The 19,304-nt window shown below is 39.4% G+C and overlaps 2 protein-coding genes across 3 annotated transcripts in view; both read left to right on the forward strand.

Annotated features, from left to right (window-relative positions):
* The window catches only part of PIP5K1B (phosphatidylinositol-4-phosphate 5-kinase type 1 beta), a 352,598-nt gene that overhangs the window by 87,360 nt on the left and 245,934 nt on the right, over window positions 1-19,304 (forward strand). The gene's annotated exons all lie outside the window — the stretch shown is intronic.
* Window positions 428-2,132, forward strand: PABIR1 (PP2A Aalpha (PPP2R1A) and B55A (PPP2R2A) interacting phosphatase regulator 1). Its single transcript, XM_040249193.1, has one exon. It carries the CDS (start codon window positions 556-558, stop codon window positions 1,417-1,419), a length of 864 nt encoding a protein of 287 aa, XP_040105127.1. The 5' UTR covers window positions 428-555; the 3' UTR covers window positions 1,420-2,132.

Genomic DNA, 19,304 nt, shown 5'->3' on the forward strand with positions numbered 1-19,304 from the left:
CTAGCTCCACTCCAGGCCATACTCCCTCCCTCCCTTCCTGGTTCCCGCCTGCCACAGGGCTGGCAGTCCTCACTTCCCGGGGAGTTATACACCGCATCCTTTTGGCCTGCTTTTCAGGATCTCCAGAGATTGGCCCTTCCTTAACGCCTGTCGGGTTAAGACCAACTCCTCTCCTCACCATATAACCCAAAGTCGCAAAGTGCTTCTTTTTCAGAGCTGTAACTTTATAAACATATACTCCTGAATATGGTAACCTTATTAACATGTGTTAAAGTAAGTTTGCGCTCAAAGCTATTTGCGGAAGAAACATATTGACTGCCTGCCCAACCACTCCTCGCCCCTCCCCCTAGGGCTGCGGCGCAGCTATTACGCTTTCAGCCGGCGCCAGGAATGGACATTGCAGAGCGCTTGCGCGGAGGGGCACGCATGCGCAGAGGGACGAGCCCGCTGACAGATTCTCGGTGGCGGTGGCGGCGGCGGCCGCGGCCCTGGACTGCGGGGAATGGGAATCCTAGGTCTGTGACTGAGCACCGCCCCCTCCTCCGTGCCCGCGACATGGCCCAGGAGAAGATGGAGCTAGACCTGGAGCTCCCTCCGGGCTCAGGTGGGAACCCGGCGGAGGGCAGCAGCAGTGGCGGCGGCGGGGGCCTCAGGAGATCTAACAGCGCCCCCCTAATCCATGGCCTCAGTGACACTTCTCCGGTGTTCCAGGCCGAGGCGCCGAGCGCCAGGCGAAACAGCACAACGTTCCCGAACCGCCACGGCCTGCTTCTGCCGGCCTCCCCAGTCCGCATGCACAGCAGCCGCTTGCACCAGATCAAACAGGAGGAGGGCATGGACTTGATTAATCGAGAGACTGTCCACGAGCGCGAGGTGCAGAACGCAATGCAGATAAGCCACTCCTGGGAGGAAAGTTTCAGCTTGAGCGACAACGACGTGGAGAAATCTGCCTCCCCGAAACGCATCGATTTCATTCCGGTGTCGCCAGCACCGTCGCCTACCCGGGGAATTGGAAAGCAGTGTTTTTCACCATCCTTGCAAAGTTTTGTGAGTAGCAATGGATTGCCTCCAAGTCCTATTCCCAGCCCAACGACCCGATTTACTACCCGGAGAAGCCAGAGTCCCATTAATTGCATTAGACCAAGTGTTCTTGGACCATTGAAAAGAAAATGTGAAATGGAAACTGAATATCAGCCAAAGAGATTTTTCCAAGGCATCACCAACATGCTTTCTTCTGACGTTGCGCAGCTGTCAGATCCGGGTGTGTGTGTATCTTCCGATACCCTTGATGGAAACAGCAGCAGCGCCGGATCTTCTTGTAACTCACCAGCGAAAGTCAGCACTACCACCGACTCTCCTGTGTCGCCTGCCCAAGCGGCCTCTCCATTTATTCCAGTAGATGAACTTTCATCTAAGTGATTCACCCCCCCTTCCTGAGACTCGGTTTTGTTTTTGCAATGGAGAGAAAAATCAAGTTGGAACAAGCACTGAACTTTGTCGATTAATTTGAGGCTATTTCCTATTTGACCCTTTTCCTTTTTTGGAATTTCCTGAAATATTGTTATTCTAGAGAACTTTTATGCCAGATTCCTGCGGATGCCCTTGAATTCAGTGTAGTAATATTTTCAGACGTTTTCCCAATAAGTGTGTTGAAGCATACATCTTTACGCTGCTAATATGTCTAAATACATATGTTATCCCTTGATTTTTTAAAAAACTGAGAGCTCTATTTATTTATGGGATTATTAAGTTCTGATGCAAATATAAATGTTGAATTAATCAGCATAGTAAACTGATGTTTTAAAATTCCATACTTCATGCCCACACTAATTTTTAATGTTATTGTCAGTGATTGCTAACTTCTATTTGATGAAGAACAATAACTTACCTTTGTACAGCTATTTTTAAAGTGTTAGTTTTATCCATCCAGTGATTGTCAGTTTTACCCAGGAGTTCTTGATTATTTAATTTTCTGGGTATAGAAGTGGAGGGGTGGGGGAAGCTGATAAGAGAGCAAAATATGAAAGTTTGCAACAGATCTTTTAAATATACAAAAGTAAACATTTAAACATTTTCTAATGAAATTTTAAAAGTAATTTAATATGTCATACAAATATAACTACTATACCGAATTTCTTCTTCTTTTTTTTTTTATCCAGATAGTGCATTCCTGTGGGTATATTCCTGAAGTTAAATGGGACAGTGCCTTGCAGTCTTAGCCCACTGTACATAGGCTGAGGCCAGGTTCTTTGTACCACTGCAGACTTTATCAATTGTAGAAAATGTGTGGGAAGCCCTGTTGAACTTGAGCAGAGCACCTAGGCAGATGAAACTCTCTCAGTCATTGATATGCTTTAATAAGATATTCAATCATGTCTCAGTGAAAATTCTTGCCAACAAGGAGCTCAAGAAACTTTCGGCTGCTTTTCCGCTTTGTCCATCTGTCACCTTGGTTTTCCCTGGCTCAAGAAGGAAGCAGCTGTTTCCTTGCCAACAGGTCCTTCCTCTCCACCTCCCAAGAAACTAGGGCATCATCAGTTAGACAAAGGTACAGTGTGACTCAAATTTCTCACAGTAAGCAACAACAGGACTGTGGAATTGTTTCTGGAACCTCTGTGGTTAAAGCTACAGCTGGAGTTGACTGCCTGGGGGATGTCAGTTAATTAAGAGGCAATGACTTGCCAGAGAAAATCAGGGGAGAGTCACCTAGGTAAATCATTATTTAATTTAGGTTTTAGTAAAGGTAGAATTATGAAATGTTCTTTTCTTTGCCTTTTACAATTAAGACAAAGTATGAAAATATTTAATGACAGATTTTTTTTTATATGATACATTCTTATTTCCTGTATCTTCCTTACTAGATAACTAGGTAGATAGAAAGAATGGCAAACAAAAGGGAAAGGGGAAAAAAATAAGAGAGACCAAGAAACCAAGGGAAAAAGTTCCGGCTCACTTTAAGTTATTGCCTACAGAGACGTTACAATTATATGGAATTTTTACAACTAGGAGAATAAATGGAACCGGTCAACTCAAGAATTCAGTGAATTACAGCGAGGGTAAGATTGTGTCCACAGGCTTAAAGTTCTCTATTCTGGGTAATAGTGTTAATGTGCTCCAGTTCTGACCTTGTCGCTCAAATTCGCATGTATATATCCAACTTCCTGTTGGGTCCTTTGACCTACTCCCAAAGGTTCTTTAACCTCAGCATCTCCAGAGCAAAATTTAGTATCTTTTTTCTTTTGACCTGTTCTTGGATAATCTGAAATTATGTCATCCAATCTAATTTCCTAAACTCAAAACCGTGGGCAGCATCTTTGACTTCCCCTGTTCCTGTGGTACCACATCCAGCTCAATCACCATGTCCTGTCTGCTTGCGAACTGAGTCTCCTATCTTCCTTTCTCTATCTCTGTTGCCCCTGAATTTAGCTGAAGTCCCGGCCTAAGCGATTTCCCAGCCTATTTTCTTACCTCCCTTTTGATCCAGGCTTCGTACTGCCTCTAAAGTGAACTTTCTAAAATACTTGATTTTGTCATCTTCCTGCTTAAAAACTTTATATGCTTCACCGTTTTGTACATTTTAGTGAATGCTTTCTTCAGCTTGACATAGAAAGTCCTTCATAAACTGCCTATACACTAACACAGTATAGGCATCCTCTGTTCATCCTGTCCCAATTACATGTCCTTCCTTCTTTGTAAACCCTAGACCAGTTTGTAATCTTTAAATAGGCCTTGTACTTTCATGTGTTTGTACCTTTGATTAAATTGTTTCTTTCCCTAAAATGGCATTCCTGTCCTTTTCACCCAGGAAAATGCTGTTTCTTTTTATTGCATTTGAATTTAACTATGAAATAATGTATACCTTCTACTTATAAAAATATTTAAACAAAGCAGGTATCTATATAGTAAAAATTGAAAATCTGTCTGTATCTACTATGTAAAATTCATCTTCTTTTCCTATAGGTAATTTCTGTTAATAATTCAGCTTATATTGTACAAGATATTACTCTGCATTCCGTGTATATAGGTATATAAATTTCAGAAAACCAGCAAGTCACTGACATCTCTTCTTTCCCTCATATCTAATCATTCACCAAATCTTATTGATCTTGTCTTCTAGAATCTGTCTTCTTTCCATCTCAGCTGCCACCCAGATCCAGCCTCCCATCATGTCCTGCCTAGGCCTCCTGATTCCCACTTGTCCCTTCACACTCTGTTTGGCTACCTCTTCATCTTCCATAGATCAACCAGAGTAATCCTTTTACAGTTGCAGATCAGATCCTTACATCTCTTAGCTTAAAGCTTTTCATCTGCTTCCTGTTCTTGTGGTATACCAAAAGGTATTCATTCTAGCTCAGGAGGCCCTGTGCAATCTGGCCCTTTCCTCTCCCTCCCCTTGTTTGCATTCCACCCTTTCTGGCTTGCTTCTCATTCAGTACATCTTGTTCTCTCCTGTCTTACACTTTTTACCAGATCCTCTTCCCTGAAGGTATAGAGAAACTTTTATTTCTGTAAGTTTGTTTTTCTATATTGGTGGTAAGTTTTAAATCCAATAAGCCTCTAAGTTTTTATAGGCAATTTACATTATTGTTCATAACTTCAGTCATTACTCTGTAGAATGTAAGAGGCTAACTGATATAAGAATTATCCTTCAAAAAACATTTTTAAGGTATTAGTATTGCTAATCTATAAACTTGATGCTAGAAGCCCCAAAGCACATATCAACATTGAGTTAAAGTGCAGTTCATCATATGTAACAAAACTCTGTTCTATTTTTTTTTTTTTTTAATTTATTTATTTATTTTTAATTTTTACTTTACAATTCTGTATTGGTTTTGGCATAGATTGACATGATTATTTTCCTTTGTTATTATGTTTGTTAAAAACAGCAGTGCAAGTGGAAAAAATAATTAGTAGTCACCAAATCTGTGACTGCAGGATGTCAGAACCTCATACTTAAAAGATTGATTGTAATCAAGAATAATCGGTATGGGGTTGCCTTCCAGTGGTTCTCATTTATCTGTTCAGCCGGCTACATACCTACAAGAGACCTCTCAGATATTTGGCATATAATGGGGAAAGGGTCAGGGCTTTGAGGGAAACAGGACTGAGAATTGTTTTCTTATTGGCATGTTTTTAGGTCAGTAGAAAAAGTCTGAAGGTCCAAGAGAGAAGTGCGATACTGGGGGTGGCGGTCGGTGGGGAGGGAACAGTTGCCAAAGCAACAAACCAAAGACGGTGATGTAACTGACATTTCCTGAGTAGCATCAGAAAATAGAAGAACGAGTTGGTCTTGGAAAGCACTTTTTTTTTGTTTTTTCCCTTTTGCAATAGGAAGGAGAGTGAAAAGGCTAGACAACAAAAGCAGTAAATGTTGATTCATGTTGCCGGAGTTTAGGGGTATGAGGAAGGCATATGAAAATTGAAAGAATTTCTGATTGTTTCTATTTTCCAATTTTTAAAGAATGTAGGATATTTGAGGGTAGGGCAGGAGGACCTTTGGAAGCTTGAGTGAGGTAAAGGTTTAATGCTGCCTCTGTGAGAACCTGTAAAGGAGTGACAAGGGTGAGTAGGAGTTTTGTTAGGCCACATTAGATGGCAGGTGCAAAAGAAGTAGATTGGATTAACGTAGGTTTGGGAGTTGGTTACGCAGGTACTTGGTAAAGCCCAGTGTGTGAAGCAATTACGAGTTCTGCTGAAAATGGAATTGAGTGATTGGCCAAGATCTTGAAGATGTTACAAGAAGTCAGCAGTGGGTCATGGACTAGGCTGTTTTTTCAAGATCTTACATTCCATTTGACCATGACAAAGTATATGGAAAGTCTGATCTCACTGCAGAACTCAGTTCATCAGTTTTGCCCATGTTTTTTCATGTTCATTTTATTCAGAGAATCAATCCTAAATCAGCAAGCCTTGAATTCCATTTAGATAATTAAAAAAACACACACACACACAAAAAAAACCTTTTTTTGAGTCAGATTACTCACTGTAGCCAAGACAGTTCTTTATGTCTTCCCTACCTTGCCATCCAACTAAAAAAGTTTTCTTAAAAGTTAGTATGACCTTTATATTCAAATGTCTATTATAGAGTACTTAACTGCATGTCAGGCTCTGTTCTAGCTGCTAAACAAATGTATTATTTCATTTAATCTTCATCACTGTCCTCTGAGTAAATGAGTGCCATTATTATTCTCGTTTTATTAGTGAGGAAATGGAGTCACAGAGAGATTAGGTAACCTGCTCAGGATTCGAAGTAGGAGCCAGGCAACATACTGTAGTGGTTAAAAACAGGCTGTAGAGCCGGGTGGCTGAGGTAAGGATTAAGTGGGTCTCTGTACGTCAAGTTCTTACAGCAATGCTGGCAATTTCTGTAGAAGTATCAACTATCATTACTATCCTTGTGGGGATGGTTGTTGTCATTATATTATTGTTGTCATCTAGTGTGGACTTGCTGAGGAATCTTTTATCATCCTTGACTGGTGAAAGTCCTCCTTCCACACTCAGTAAGAACGTACCCTTTACCCCTTTAGGCAGCCTGTCCTTTTATAAGATGAGTGTTTTCAGCATCAGTCTTCTTACAGTGAGCAGACATTTCCCTCTGTAAGTTCCACCATTTAATTCATGTCCAATTCTCTGGGAAATGCAGAACAAGTCTTATGTCTTATTTGTATGGTAACCTTCCCTTCACAAATCAGAAACACTGATCCCTTAGTAATTACCTCTTCTTCTGGATTTGGGGACTCTTGAGGAGTTTTTTCACTGTGCTTTCTTCATAAAGTAGAGGTATCCTTGCTTGGCAGGTAGGATTTTCACGAGACAGTGATCCCTTTAAGACTGTTTGCTTTCCCTCACAGAAAAACAGGAGATGGTCTAATAACTTGAATCATTGCCAGTAGTAATTGGCACTAATGTTTATTGAGTATTCAGTATGGGCCTAGACACTAATTTCTGTGCTTCAATCCTCATGGCAACCCTATGAGGTAAATGCAATGGTTATTCCCATTTATCATGAGAAAGCCAAATACATTTTCTCAAGTCTCTATTACTTTCTTATTTTCTTCTCCTTTTGAATTTAAGTCTTTTTGTCATTTCCTATGAACAAACTTTTGGTTTTGTTTTTGAGATGAAGCCTATTTTCCAGCTTGCTAGTGTTACCACTTCTGTTTTGAATCAAATGATATGTTTACTTAAAATGGTGGCTTTAGACATTATTATCATATTAGAGGAAGCAATCAGGAGGATTGTTTTCTTTAAGAGGTTAAGAAAAAGTAGAATAGAAGGAAATCATAGTTTACATATTTTAAAACTGATTTGCTATTTGAAATAAATCCCAAACTACAAATTTTAGATTGTTTTAAAAAAAACATGTATAAATAAAAAATACATATATATGTTATATATGCTTTGTTATACTTGAGTTATACAATATCCTTGGTTGTCTTTAGATTATACTCCTAGGGAAACAAGCAAGAACCACTTGATCCCTCCTCCTTCAAATAAACTCTATATGGTAAAAATGTATCATTTTTAGAGGAAAAGCAACAGGATTTAAATGAGTGATAGTTGCTCAGTCATGTTCGACTCTGCAACCCCACAGACTTGAGTCTGCCAGGCTCCTCCGTCCATGGAATTCTCCAGACAAGAATACTGGAGTGGGTTGCCATTTCAGTATTTAAACAGCAGGATTTAAAGAGTGATCCAAAAACCTTTTATTACCTACATAACAAATTCACCTTCCTTCTCTATAAGAAGCTGTCCCCAGAGGTTAGAGATTTAAATTTAGAACAATTGAACAATCCCTGAGAAACTTTTTTTTTTAACCTTTACTTCATAAAAAAATCTCTTCACTGTTCAGCCAAAGGACCTAAAAAAGGAAAACTTAGAGTGCATTTAGTTGGTGGTCAGGTTTCAAATTTCCAGTGTCACATCCCTGCATTAGATACTTGGAAACAAACCATTGAAAGCCACAGTTTATTCTAAAAGGTTGCTGTCATTTTTGGAAGTTCAATAAATATTTTCAAATCACCTGAAAAGTGACTTTTGGTTCTACCTGTAAGAGAAAAGAATCTGAAGAAACATAGGTAGATAGAGATAATTGAGTCACTATACTGTATACCTGAAACTAATACAGCATTGTAAATCAACTACACTTAAATTTAAAAATAAGGAAATTAGCTTTAGGGAGGGTAAGTGATTTACCTAAACTCACAGAAATAGTAAGTGGATGCAGATAAAATTTGCACATATGTAGCTTGTTAGTGAAAATAGTTTTATAACAAGTTAGAGAACATCAAATACTCCAATCTTGTGCATGTACAACTAAACGTACACTCACATTTGCACATATACACACCTGACCTACTTTATGAGTCTTGTTCTATATGCTTGGAGCCATATTTACCTTTATTTCCATTTTAGATTTCTTCTCCTTAGTTTTCAGATAGGTAGGTTAGATTTTGTAAATTATACACACATATACATATATAGGTACTGTTGGCAAGAGTGTTTGGTGCCTTGATTTTGCATCAGCTTTCCAAATTCCAGTTGCTGCCCTTAAAGAGAAATAGGTATTTTGTTCTCATACATAGGGTTTCTTTGTGCCTGATTTCTATTTCTCTTGTTTAAACTTTCGGAATAAATACCTGGGTAGATGTGAAAATCACTCATTAACAAATTCTCAGACAGCATGACTGAAGCTAGAGAGCAGAGAACATACCGCTTTTATTCACCTGTGAAAGTTCAGTTCTGTATCAATGCCAGGGGTAGTTCTGGTTCTTTTCCAGTTGCCTACAACGGTCTTCCAAAGCAAACCGACATCTAAGGCTTGGCTAGCAAGGCAGGTTGTGAAAGAAGACAATTGAAAAAGATCTTTTGTGCCCTTGCAAAGTAAAATGATTGGTTGAGGCAACCATTCCTGTGATTCAGACAATCCCTTCCCCTTACTTTCAAGACAAAGAATGATTTTACTGTTGCAGTGCCAGGAGGATTACTGGAACTTCAGTGACGAGTAGCTCTTGAGTGTTGGTGTCTTTTGGACACAAGAATGAGAGCTGTTGAGAAGGGGATGGGAGTGAGGAGATGATGAGTGGATTGGATATACCTTTTGGCAACTGAGCCCTCGGACTACATTGTGAACTCCCTGTGGGCTAGAGAATGACATTGATGGTGGTTTTCTTCAGGAATGTTTGTTTTTCCTTTGTTCCACTTCATTTGGGATTTGGGGTTGAATCAGTGTGTTTAAACATTTTTTTCAAGCATCTTTCCCTTTAAGGTCTCATCTTTTATGTCTTCTAAAAAATGGTGAATAATAATACAGTGATACTGATAATTATCTTTTGTTATTATCAGAGATTACTTTGAGTCAAGAATAAAAGTTCTTGGAACTCTTTACCACTTTATACTAGGTTTAAAACTCAATTAAAATAGTCTTTCTCAAGGCCCCAGTTTACCACACTACTTGCTACCTGAATTTCTAAAATGCACGCCTGAAATCAACTTTAATGGCTACCCCTTTACTTCAGGATTAAGTCCCGTTACGCAGTATGATCATTTGCATGTCTCCACAGACCCCCTGAACCCCCTAGCTACACTGCACTGCCTGGGGTTCCCCCAGCTTCCTGCTCCCATGCACTAGCTGCACTTTGAGAAGCTGTGTCCTTACTTAGAACTGCACCTTCTTCCTCTGCACTCCCTACCAACCTTCTTTCCTTAACTTAGACTGAGGGGATACAGCTTCTGAGAAGCCTTTCCTGATGCCTCTGCCTCTTCAGCCCTGCTCAGTTAGATAGCTTTCCTCTGTGATCTTGTTATACTCGGGCCTTGCTTCTATGAAGGCACTTAACAGGCTGACATGTATCTGTGTGGTTTCTTGACTCTTTAACCTGCATAAAAGCAAAGCCTCTGTCTTTTACTTCTGCCCCCAATGCCTATGCATAGAACATTATAGTTACTCAAATTTTATATTGAGTAGATGATTAATGGATGGATAAGTGGGTGCGAAAATAGCACAGATTGTTTTAAAGAGAAAGGAATGTAGTAAGATTCTTAGTGGAACAAGCTCAGTCACATGGTTGGGTTCTTTATAGTTTGCTAGGAGACTAGAACAGAGAAGGTGATGGCACCCCACTCCAGTACTCTTGCCTGGAGAATCCCATAGATGGAGGAGCTTGGTAGGCTGTAGTCCCATGTGGTTGCGAAGAGTCAGACACGACTGAGCAACTTCACTTTCACTTTTCATTTTCATGCATTGGAGAAGGAAATGGCGACCCACTCCAGTGTTCTTGCCTGGAGAATCCCAGGGACGGGGGAGCTTGGTGGGCTGCCATCTATGGGCTCGCACAGAGTTGGACACGACTGAAGCAGCTTAGCTGCAGGAGACTAGAAATTCATTCATTAAGTAATTTTGATTTGAGCACCCTTAGGATACATCAGTGTACAAAACAAAGATTCCCATCCGCATTTTGCTTATATTCTAACAGGGTGGAGGGAGAGCAACTAAACGTAATAAATTAAGTAAATTATTATACATAATATATATAGTGAGGAACAAGGATGTCAGAGTGGCAGGAGCAGAGTTATTGAAGGGAAAGATAGTTGGAGGGGCTTAGAGAGGTGGGCAAGGGTGGGGACTGTTGCAGGTACAGGTGGCATAAGGTCTTGTGTGCCATTAAAGGACACTGACTTTGAATATGAAAGATGGAGAGTTTTTGCAGGGGGTTGAGCATAGAAATGGCATGACCTATCTTAGGTTTTAAAAGAAACACTCTTGCTGTCTTGACAGTAGACTATGAGCGGCAGGGGAGAAAGCCAGTAAAGACAGGGGGTAGGGACTACTCCCATTATGGGGACCAATTAAGAGGCTTTCCAACATCTAGTAAAAGATCATTGTGGCTTAAATGAGGGTGGTAACATTGGAGATGAGGAGAAGTAGTCAAATTCTAGATTATATTTTGAAGGTAGAACCAACAGATTTTGCTCTACCTTCAAGGAAGATAGAGCTGACAGATTTAAGGTGGGTGTGAGATGCCTGGTGGAGGAGAGAGAAACCAGAAGGATGGAGTTTCCATCAACTGAGATCTGGAAATCTATGTGTGAGGTAGGATTTTTTGTTCTGGGGGTTTGGTTTGTTTGCTGCTGCTGTTTGGCAGGGGGTGGGCAAGGGAGGTATGGGGACAAGAGGTATTAGGAGCTCAGTCTGGATATATTGAGTAAAAGAACCTTATTAGACATTCAAGTGGAGGTGTCAAGTAAGCAGTTAGATATCCGAGTCTAGAGTTCAGAAAAGAGGACTGGGCTGGAAATACACAACTGGGAGCCTTGTGCCTGTGATGATATTTAGAGTAGAGAATACATGAGATCACTACAGGTCACGTGAATGTGTGTAAAGAATAGAAGAATAGGAACTAACCTAGGAATACTCTGTAACATTGAGAGGTCAGGAAAAACAGACTGAGAAGAAACAACCAGGCAGGTAAGAAAACTGTAAGTGTGGTGTCCTGGAAACCATGTGAAGAAAACGTGTGAAAGAGGATGGAGTGACCAAACGTTATCAGTTGCAGCTGATCTGATAAGTGAGGGAGGACCAAGTGTTGAGCCCTGGATTTAGTAATGTGTAAGTTACAGGTCACCTTGGTGAGAGTCATTTCATTGGAATGATGGAGTAAAAGCCTGATTAGAGGAGGTTTAAGAGAGAATAGGATGAGCAGAATTGGAGACAGCCAGATGGCTGAAGAAAGAGATTGAGTTCTTCTAGCTCCTTGAGGATAAAGAAGAACTAAAGTGAAAAGGTCACTCCCTTCCCCTTCTTATGGGTAAAATGTTTTTAAGCATTTCAAATATCTCTTTACATATCTATGATTATAATTTGAGAAAAAAGCAAAGTCTAGTAAAATTGTTTTCTGTCCTTTTTTTTTTTCTTTCTGGGACTATTATGAGGAGAAAGATCTATAAGTAAATGCTTTTACTCCAAACATGAGCAGACTGTTCAAGCAAAAGGTTTACAGATTCACTTCCTTCATGAATTCATCTGGTTCATTTTATTCCCTTGTCATCTATTTCTCTTAATGGCTTTTTTTCCACTTATAAATTGAAATTTAGTTCCACACTGTGACACAATTATTTCTGTCTGCAAGTTTGGCCCAGTTTCTTAACCCAGAGACGTTTTCCTCTTCAGTGAGTACTGTAAATTTTTTTTTTTTAAGTAGTTCATTGTCCTCTTAGGTTTTATTTAGGGACAGATTTTTTTTTCCTTATTCCTTTTTGAAATTGTTGCTGATCAGTGAGAGAGGAGAGTGCCAGTTATGATAAGGAAGGAAGAATGCTTTCCTCACTTTAAATTGCTATGATTTCATTCTGATTGTAAAATATTGTCACATTCATTCTTGTGGGTTGGGGAGTCTGTCCCAGTCTTTCATACAAGAGGACTCAAGAACATCCAAGCCATATTTGTACTCAGGAGGGTAGAATGCTTTCTCCTGGAATTCCCTCTCTCTCCTGATATTGCATTTCTGCCTTTCAAGACTCCAATCAAGTCCCATTTACTCCATGGAAACTTCTGTGCTTCTCCTGGCTCTGGGTAGTATTGGTTTCCTCTTAATTGCGATACTTATTGCTTATAGTATTTTGGTTACTTTGTTGCTTGGTTTGGGGTTTTTTGTTGTTTTGAGAGAGTAGGAGGGGCAGTGGAGGGGGTTAAAAGCACTGCATTTACAGACTAGTAGAACTGCTTTCCCGACCTAGCCCCCCTCCCTGCTTTGTGCAAATTAGTCAGTCTTTATGTTCCTCAGTCTTTTTACCTGTTAAGTCGGAGTAGTTGCTATACCTCAAAAAAGAGTTGTTAGAATTAGAGGAGAGAAAGCATTAAATTTATTTAGCAGAAAACTTATTTGAATAAATGCAAACCTGAAGAATATATATATTATATGTAATAACCCCCTATCTTTATGGCAGATTTTCTGAAAGAAAGAGACAAAGGCTTATATATCTTTCCTAACAACCAGTTCTTCTCTATAGAAAGAACTCAGTTCTTAATAGTGATGATAGATGCAGCTTAGGAAATGTGGTGTGTTTGGGTCTGGAAATCTGTGATATACATGTCATAATGTATTTCATTGTTGCACATTAGTGTTTCAGGCTTCAGGAACTCTTCCAGACTAAAACCCTTCCAGTGCACAGGCTAGAGATGATGGTGCAACTTTGATGGTGTGTGAAGTCAATATGCTCTTCTTTCAGTTTTCCTAACACTCATGAAAATTGCTGGGTTTTTTCCTCTCATTCACATTTTCACAGATCAGAATTCAGAAATCTGCTTTAATTTTAACACAATCAAATTCTGTATAATTGGGAGAAGAGTTTAGATGACATTTTCTTTTAAGCAACCTGTCATAAGCTGTATATTTTAATAATGTGAAAAAAGATTAAAAAGAAAGAACCAGATGGGCTAAAATAAGCAAATACTTTCTGATGATAAAAGCAATACAGATTCATTTCAAAATTAAAAGAATTCTAGTAAGCAAAAATAAGTATACTTCACTGAGATGCTGCTGTTAACCTTCTCATGAATGTTGTTCCAGGCTTTTTCTTTGGTTAAATATGCACGTGTAATTTTTACACAAAAATGGCATCTACTGTATCGGTAGCTCCACAGACTGCTTTTTTCCATATAACATGCAGTGAATGTTTTAAGTATACTTTTGCATCATTTTGCTCTCTGTAGCTATATCATGTAATAGGTAACCAACTGATTTTGGCTCCCTAGGATGTTTCTAAATTTTTTTTTTTTTCACTTGCAATGTTCTGATGTACACATGAACAACTTCTACAATTTAAAGACCACAGAACTTTCTTGGACTTGTCAACATGAAATAGTTGGTATGTTAATTTCAATTCAATTTTGTCCAATTCTAAAGCATTCTTTTCCAAGTCAGTTTTGAGTGATTTATTTGATGTTCATGTTTGGAGATCCCATGTGTGACTAGGAAAAAAAAAAAGAGTATAGTTCTCTGAAAATAATCTATATTTCAGTTTTTTTTTTTTAAAAAATGAATATGAGATAGGCTTTTCTTTAATCCAGGCTAGAATGTTTTGATAATGGCATTTAGGAATATGTGACTCTGAGGTTTTTATTGCTATCCTATACCTGACTTATCTGTAATTCAGAGTTAGTGAGGTCGGCAGGAGGTCAGTTATTACTGTTCTATCATTTCAATGGGAGAAAGGCTGGACCTTGTGGAGGTGAAGAGGGTGCAGAGATTGTGTGGGTGGGTGGTGATGGAGAAGGAGGCCAGGATTAGACAGAGATCTGCCTCACAGACTTTAGGGTCCCCACTGTTTGCATCTTTCACAGCTATGGCAACTTGAGATCTCACATTTTCTAAGTTAGTCATTAGTCAAGATATCAAATATTGCCTCCAGCTGCCCATTGAAATGTATCAGAAATCTTGACATTAAAATTAGTATTTTTCTGTTTCATGCATCTAGAAATGACATGAAAAGCCTTTGTGATATATGTTTGTCAGTATTAAGGTTATAAAATATGACCACCAAATTTATAGATTTTAGCAGAAGGAATAATAGAGATGACTTACTCATTTTGGCAGTAAATGTTCAGTGAATACCTACTATGTACCAGGCTCTGTGCTGGGGTTGGGAATTCAAAGGGGTGGACAAGTCTTTAAGCTGCTCTTGGTAGGGATACGAACATTAAAGATTAAAAAAGGACAGGACTTTGTAGTGCTTTGCTGTGATATATAATAGACATATTTTCATATTTGCTGCTATAAGACTATAGAGGAAAGAATACACAGGTGTATTGGAGTACAGCCTATTAACAAACAGTATTGTGATAGTTTCAGGTGAACAGTGAAGGGACTCAGCCATCCATACACGTGTATCCATTCTCCCCTAAACTCCTCCCACCTCATCCAGGCTGCCATATAACATTGAGCAGAGTTCCATGTGCTATACAATAGATCCTTGTTGGTTATCCATTTTAAAGCAGTGTGTACGTGTCCATCCCAAACTCCTTAACTATCCTGTCCCTCCATCCAAAAGAAGCAAGTCTTTAGCAAATTGATAAGTGAGGAGTATCCTCCAAGGGGAAAATGAAGAGGGTCATGTAACATATGCAAAGAGCAGAGTATATTCTAGCAATTTCCAGCTAACAAGAATTGCAATGTTCATTTAAAGCAAATAATTAATTCTTAAGTTTAAAAAACATTTTTTTACTTAATGTTTTCTTATTTCTCTATTTCTGGCTTTTAAGAACCTAATTATTTATTTCTTTATTCCATTTTAGGAAGTTCTTAAATTGATCCTAAAAGAGTAAATGAAATGATCTTGGCTTAATAAGGTGTCCTTGTAACTACTTGTGTCTCAGTGACATTCTTTTTCTCTTGCTTTGAGTTTAATAGCTTAGAAATTATGGCTGTAGATGCATAAGGAGATTGAAAGGTCAAATAGACAGTATGTAGGTCAAATTATCTGTGAATTTTTCATGTTGTTAGTAAGGCTCCAAAATGTGATCAAGAGCACTGTGCATATCTGTTGGTCTTAGCATTAGAAAAGCCTTCAGCTACATCCTGAGACTTCAGATAAAGTGGATTAATAGTGGAAAGGAACCAGAGAGTTAGACTAAATAGATATGTTGAAAGAGAGCCATAATAATCTTATTTAAATATTTTCCACATTAAAATAAGGCATGTAGTACTGCTGTGTTACTGCCAAGATTTTTTAAAATAAATGAATTTGCATCCATGATATTTTTTTAAAATTCTCCATGCTGCTGCTGCTGCTAAGTCGCTTCAGTCATGTCCATGGAGTACCACAAAATAACTAATGTGAATACTTGAATAAAATAATCTGTTGAAGCCCAGATTTGAATTAAGCTTCCTCAAAGCATAATGATTCCCTTATTAGTTTTAATCTTGTTTAATAAGCAATAATTTTTTTATTTAGGAAGCCTAATTAACAATATTCTGGAGAGTGGTAACTGGGGTGAATTTCTAGTATGGTTGTAATACTGTTTACTTGGTAAATATTTCTCAAGTACTTATTCTAGGCTAGAGACTCACCTTTCATGAACAGTTTTATCTCAATTTTCTAAAAGACACATTAATTCTCTTGCTTCATGGAATTTATATTATAGTAAAAGGAAATTTTTTTAAAAAAGACAGAAACAATGGAATCCTTGCCAATTGCAATAAAGATTAGGGACATCTTGTGTATGGGGAAGCAGGGGGTCTGCTTTCCTTGAGCCAAGACACAGTTGTCCTGAGATAGTGATGGAAACTGCTCAGGTAGGGCTATTCAAGGGGAAATGACAAGCCTGGGCGGCACAGAACTTAAAATTCCAGGGAGACTTAGTGGTATTAACACTAGGGAAAGGGCACATGTTTTTCCATGGATCACTAATAATGACAAGAATGTTCAACCCTTCCTGAATTGCATACAACTGGGCTGAATTTAAGCATCATAGTTTATCCTTTTCCTTGATGATACAAGGTTGTGTTCAATACTGAGATACCAGCATGGTGGTGAGCTTTGAGGCAGCCTGCCTGGTGTGTGGGATTTGAAATAAATCCTAAAGGTGAAGATGGGAGATTTCTCACCACCCCCCACTTTCAAAGGAATTGAAATAGGTTAATAATAAGATTAAAAGTTACTCCTGTGAACTTAATACCCCACTTGAAAAGAAGTCTTTGCCAGAGTGAACTGAGTTTCATCCAACAGATAAGTGAAAATCTAGACAGTTTTCACTTAAAAGTAAGGTTATTTTGCAGCATAGATATACCCCAGTAGAGTGTGAAGATGAAGCCCAATCTCAGGTTGAAGTTCACTCCTTAGAGCGTCTGCTATACAGTCTTCTTATTTTGTCCTGTGACTAATGCTGTGTTGAATTCTGTTGGAATGAATGAAGTAGGCTTGCCCCAGGGTATCCCAGCCCACTGCAGCCTCTGTGCCATTCTAGAAGCAGTGAGGGGATGGAGAGCAAGGCAGTGTGTGAGCATCACAGAAAGCAGATTAGAAGAGACTCTGAAGGAGCAACAGTGGGCGTCTCTGGGCAGTGAGATTGCTGACCACTTGTATTCTCTTTGTGATTTTCTCTGCTTACCCATTATTTCTATAATAGTTATGAGTTGCATTCATAGCCATATTTTAAATGCTTAAAAAGAGATTCATTTGAAGAAAATGAGATGGAGGGAAGGATAAGTCAGGAGTTTAGGATTAACAGATGCACACTACTGTCTATGGAGCCTCCAAGGTGGCGCTAGTGGTAAATGACCCACCTTCCAATGCAGGAGATGCAAGAGACGCGGGTTCGATCACTGGGTGAGGAAGATCCTCTGGAGGAGGGCATGGCAACTCACTCCAGTATTCTTGCCTGCAGAATCCCTTGGACAGAGCCACCTGGACACAACTGAAGCAACTTAGCATGTGCACACTACTATATATAAATTAGATAAATAATAAAGACCTTCTATATAACACAAGGAACTATATTCAATATCTTGTAATAACCTACAATGCAAAAGAATCAAAAAAGTATACACACACACTGGATCCCTTTGTTATAATCCTGAAACCAACACAACATTGTAAATCAACTATTCCTAATTAAAAAGAAAAGAAAATGAAATAAACTTGTTTGAAATAAACCTAAAACAGGGAAGGAGGTAAGGGAGGAGAGAAGGAGGGAGGTAGGAGGAAGGTAGAAAGAGATAGACCTCTTATAGAAGTATTTGGGATGCTAAATCACCATCCTAGTTTTTCATATTGTTTTCTCACTCTGAAATCCAAACCTTCATTTATTACCAATGATAAAAGGAAAAGTAAAACATTTATGGAGCATTGAGTTCACTGATAAGACCTCATTTCTGCACTCAAGGTAACTTATCTGATGGTGACAGACATTTTCCTATGTACATTCATTATACTTTTAACTTTTAAGTCTGTTCAGGTGGCATAGAAGCCCAGAAAAGGCTTATAGTATAGTGGAAAGAAAATAAATTTAAACTGATAATTATAATGAGGAAGTATCACAATGGGGGCAGGACCAGGGCACCCTGGGAACTCAGGGAGGCACGGAGCCCTGACTTGGCAGGAGTAAGAGTGGATTCGAAGAAGGAAGTGATACATTAGATGCATCTTGCAGGATAAGGAATGCCTAGCAGGGGAGGGGGAGGAGGAACAGTGGCATGTCAGGCTCTGGAGGGTATAGAAAGGAAGGAGCCGGGAGAGTGCTGTGGCTTCTGGGAACTCCAAGTCATCCCATATGGTGGCAACCATGTGGGCAGCATGGAGAGATGAGTTGAAGAGGCCAGGTCATATGTGTGACTCTTAAATTCTGCCCTGAAGCAGTGTGAAGCCAGCAGAGGATTTAAAAGGAGAGTGGCATAGACAGATTTGCATTATAGAAGGATTCTTCTAGCAATAGTGTGCCCTAGTGAGGCAGACTAATTAGGAGGCTGAGGCAGTAATCTATGCAAGAAATGAAGTCTCAATTAAGATTGTAACTGGGAAAATGCCAATAAAAAAATCAAAGAACATTAAGGAGATTGATTCAAGAGAACTTGATTGATGGACTATGGGAGAGCAGTAAGGAGGAGTCAGGATGGCCCCTTAATTTCTGGCTTCGATAACTAGATGGATGCTGATAGCATCTTCTGAATGGGGAGAAGTATGGTAAACTGTAGAATTTATAGTGCCCCTAAGATGCTATGGGACTTCCCAGGTGGCTTAGACCATAAAGAATCATCATGCAATGCTGGAGACCCAGGTTTGATCCTTGGGTTGGATGATACCCTGGAGAAGGGAAAGGCAAGTCACTCCTTGCCTGGAGAATTCCATGAACAGAGGAGCCTGGCAGGCTACCTTCCATGGGATTGCAAAGAGTCGGACACGACTGAGCGACTAACACATCATAAGATGCTCTATAAAAACCCTGAAATCAATTGAAAATACCGATTTGTGCGGGTACATGCTCAGTCGTGTCTGACTATTTTCGACCCTATGGACTGTAGCATGCCAGACTACTCTGTCCATGAGATTTCCCAGGCAAGAATATTGGAGTGGGTTGTCATTTTCTCCTCTGGGGGATCTTCTCAACCAGGGATGAACCCACATCTCCTGCATTGGCAGGCAGATTCTTTACCGCTTGAGCCATGGGGGACGCCCTGAAAATGGAGATTCAGAGCTCAGGAAAGAGAAGTAGGCTCAAGAGTTACTGTAGGGGACTCATCCGAAATAGGTGAACTCTTTGGTAATGGAGGGCATTATGCAGAGGGAGTAAGAAGAAGAGAATACAGGCC

This window comes from Oryx dammah, unplaced genomic scaffold, assembly GCF_014754425.2.
Source record: "Oryx dammah isolate SB20612 unplaced genomic scaffold, SCBI_Odam_1.1 HiC_scaffold_1, whole genome shotgun sequence".
NCBI lineage: Eukaryota > Metazoa > Chordata > Mammalia > Artiodactyla > Bovidae > Oryx > Oryx dammah.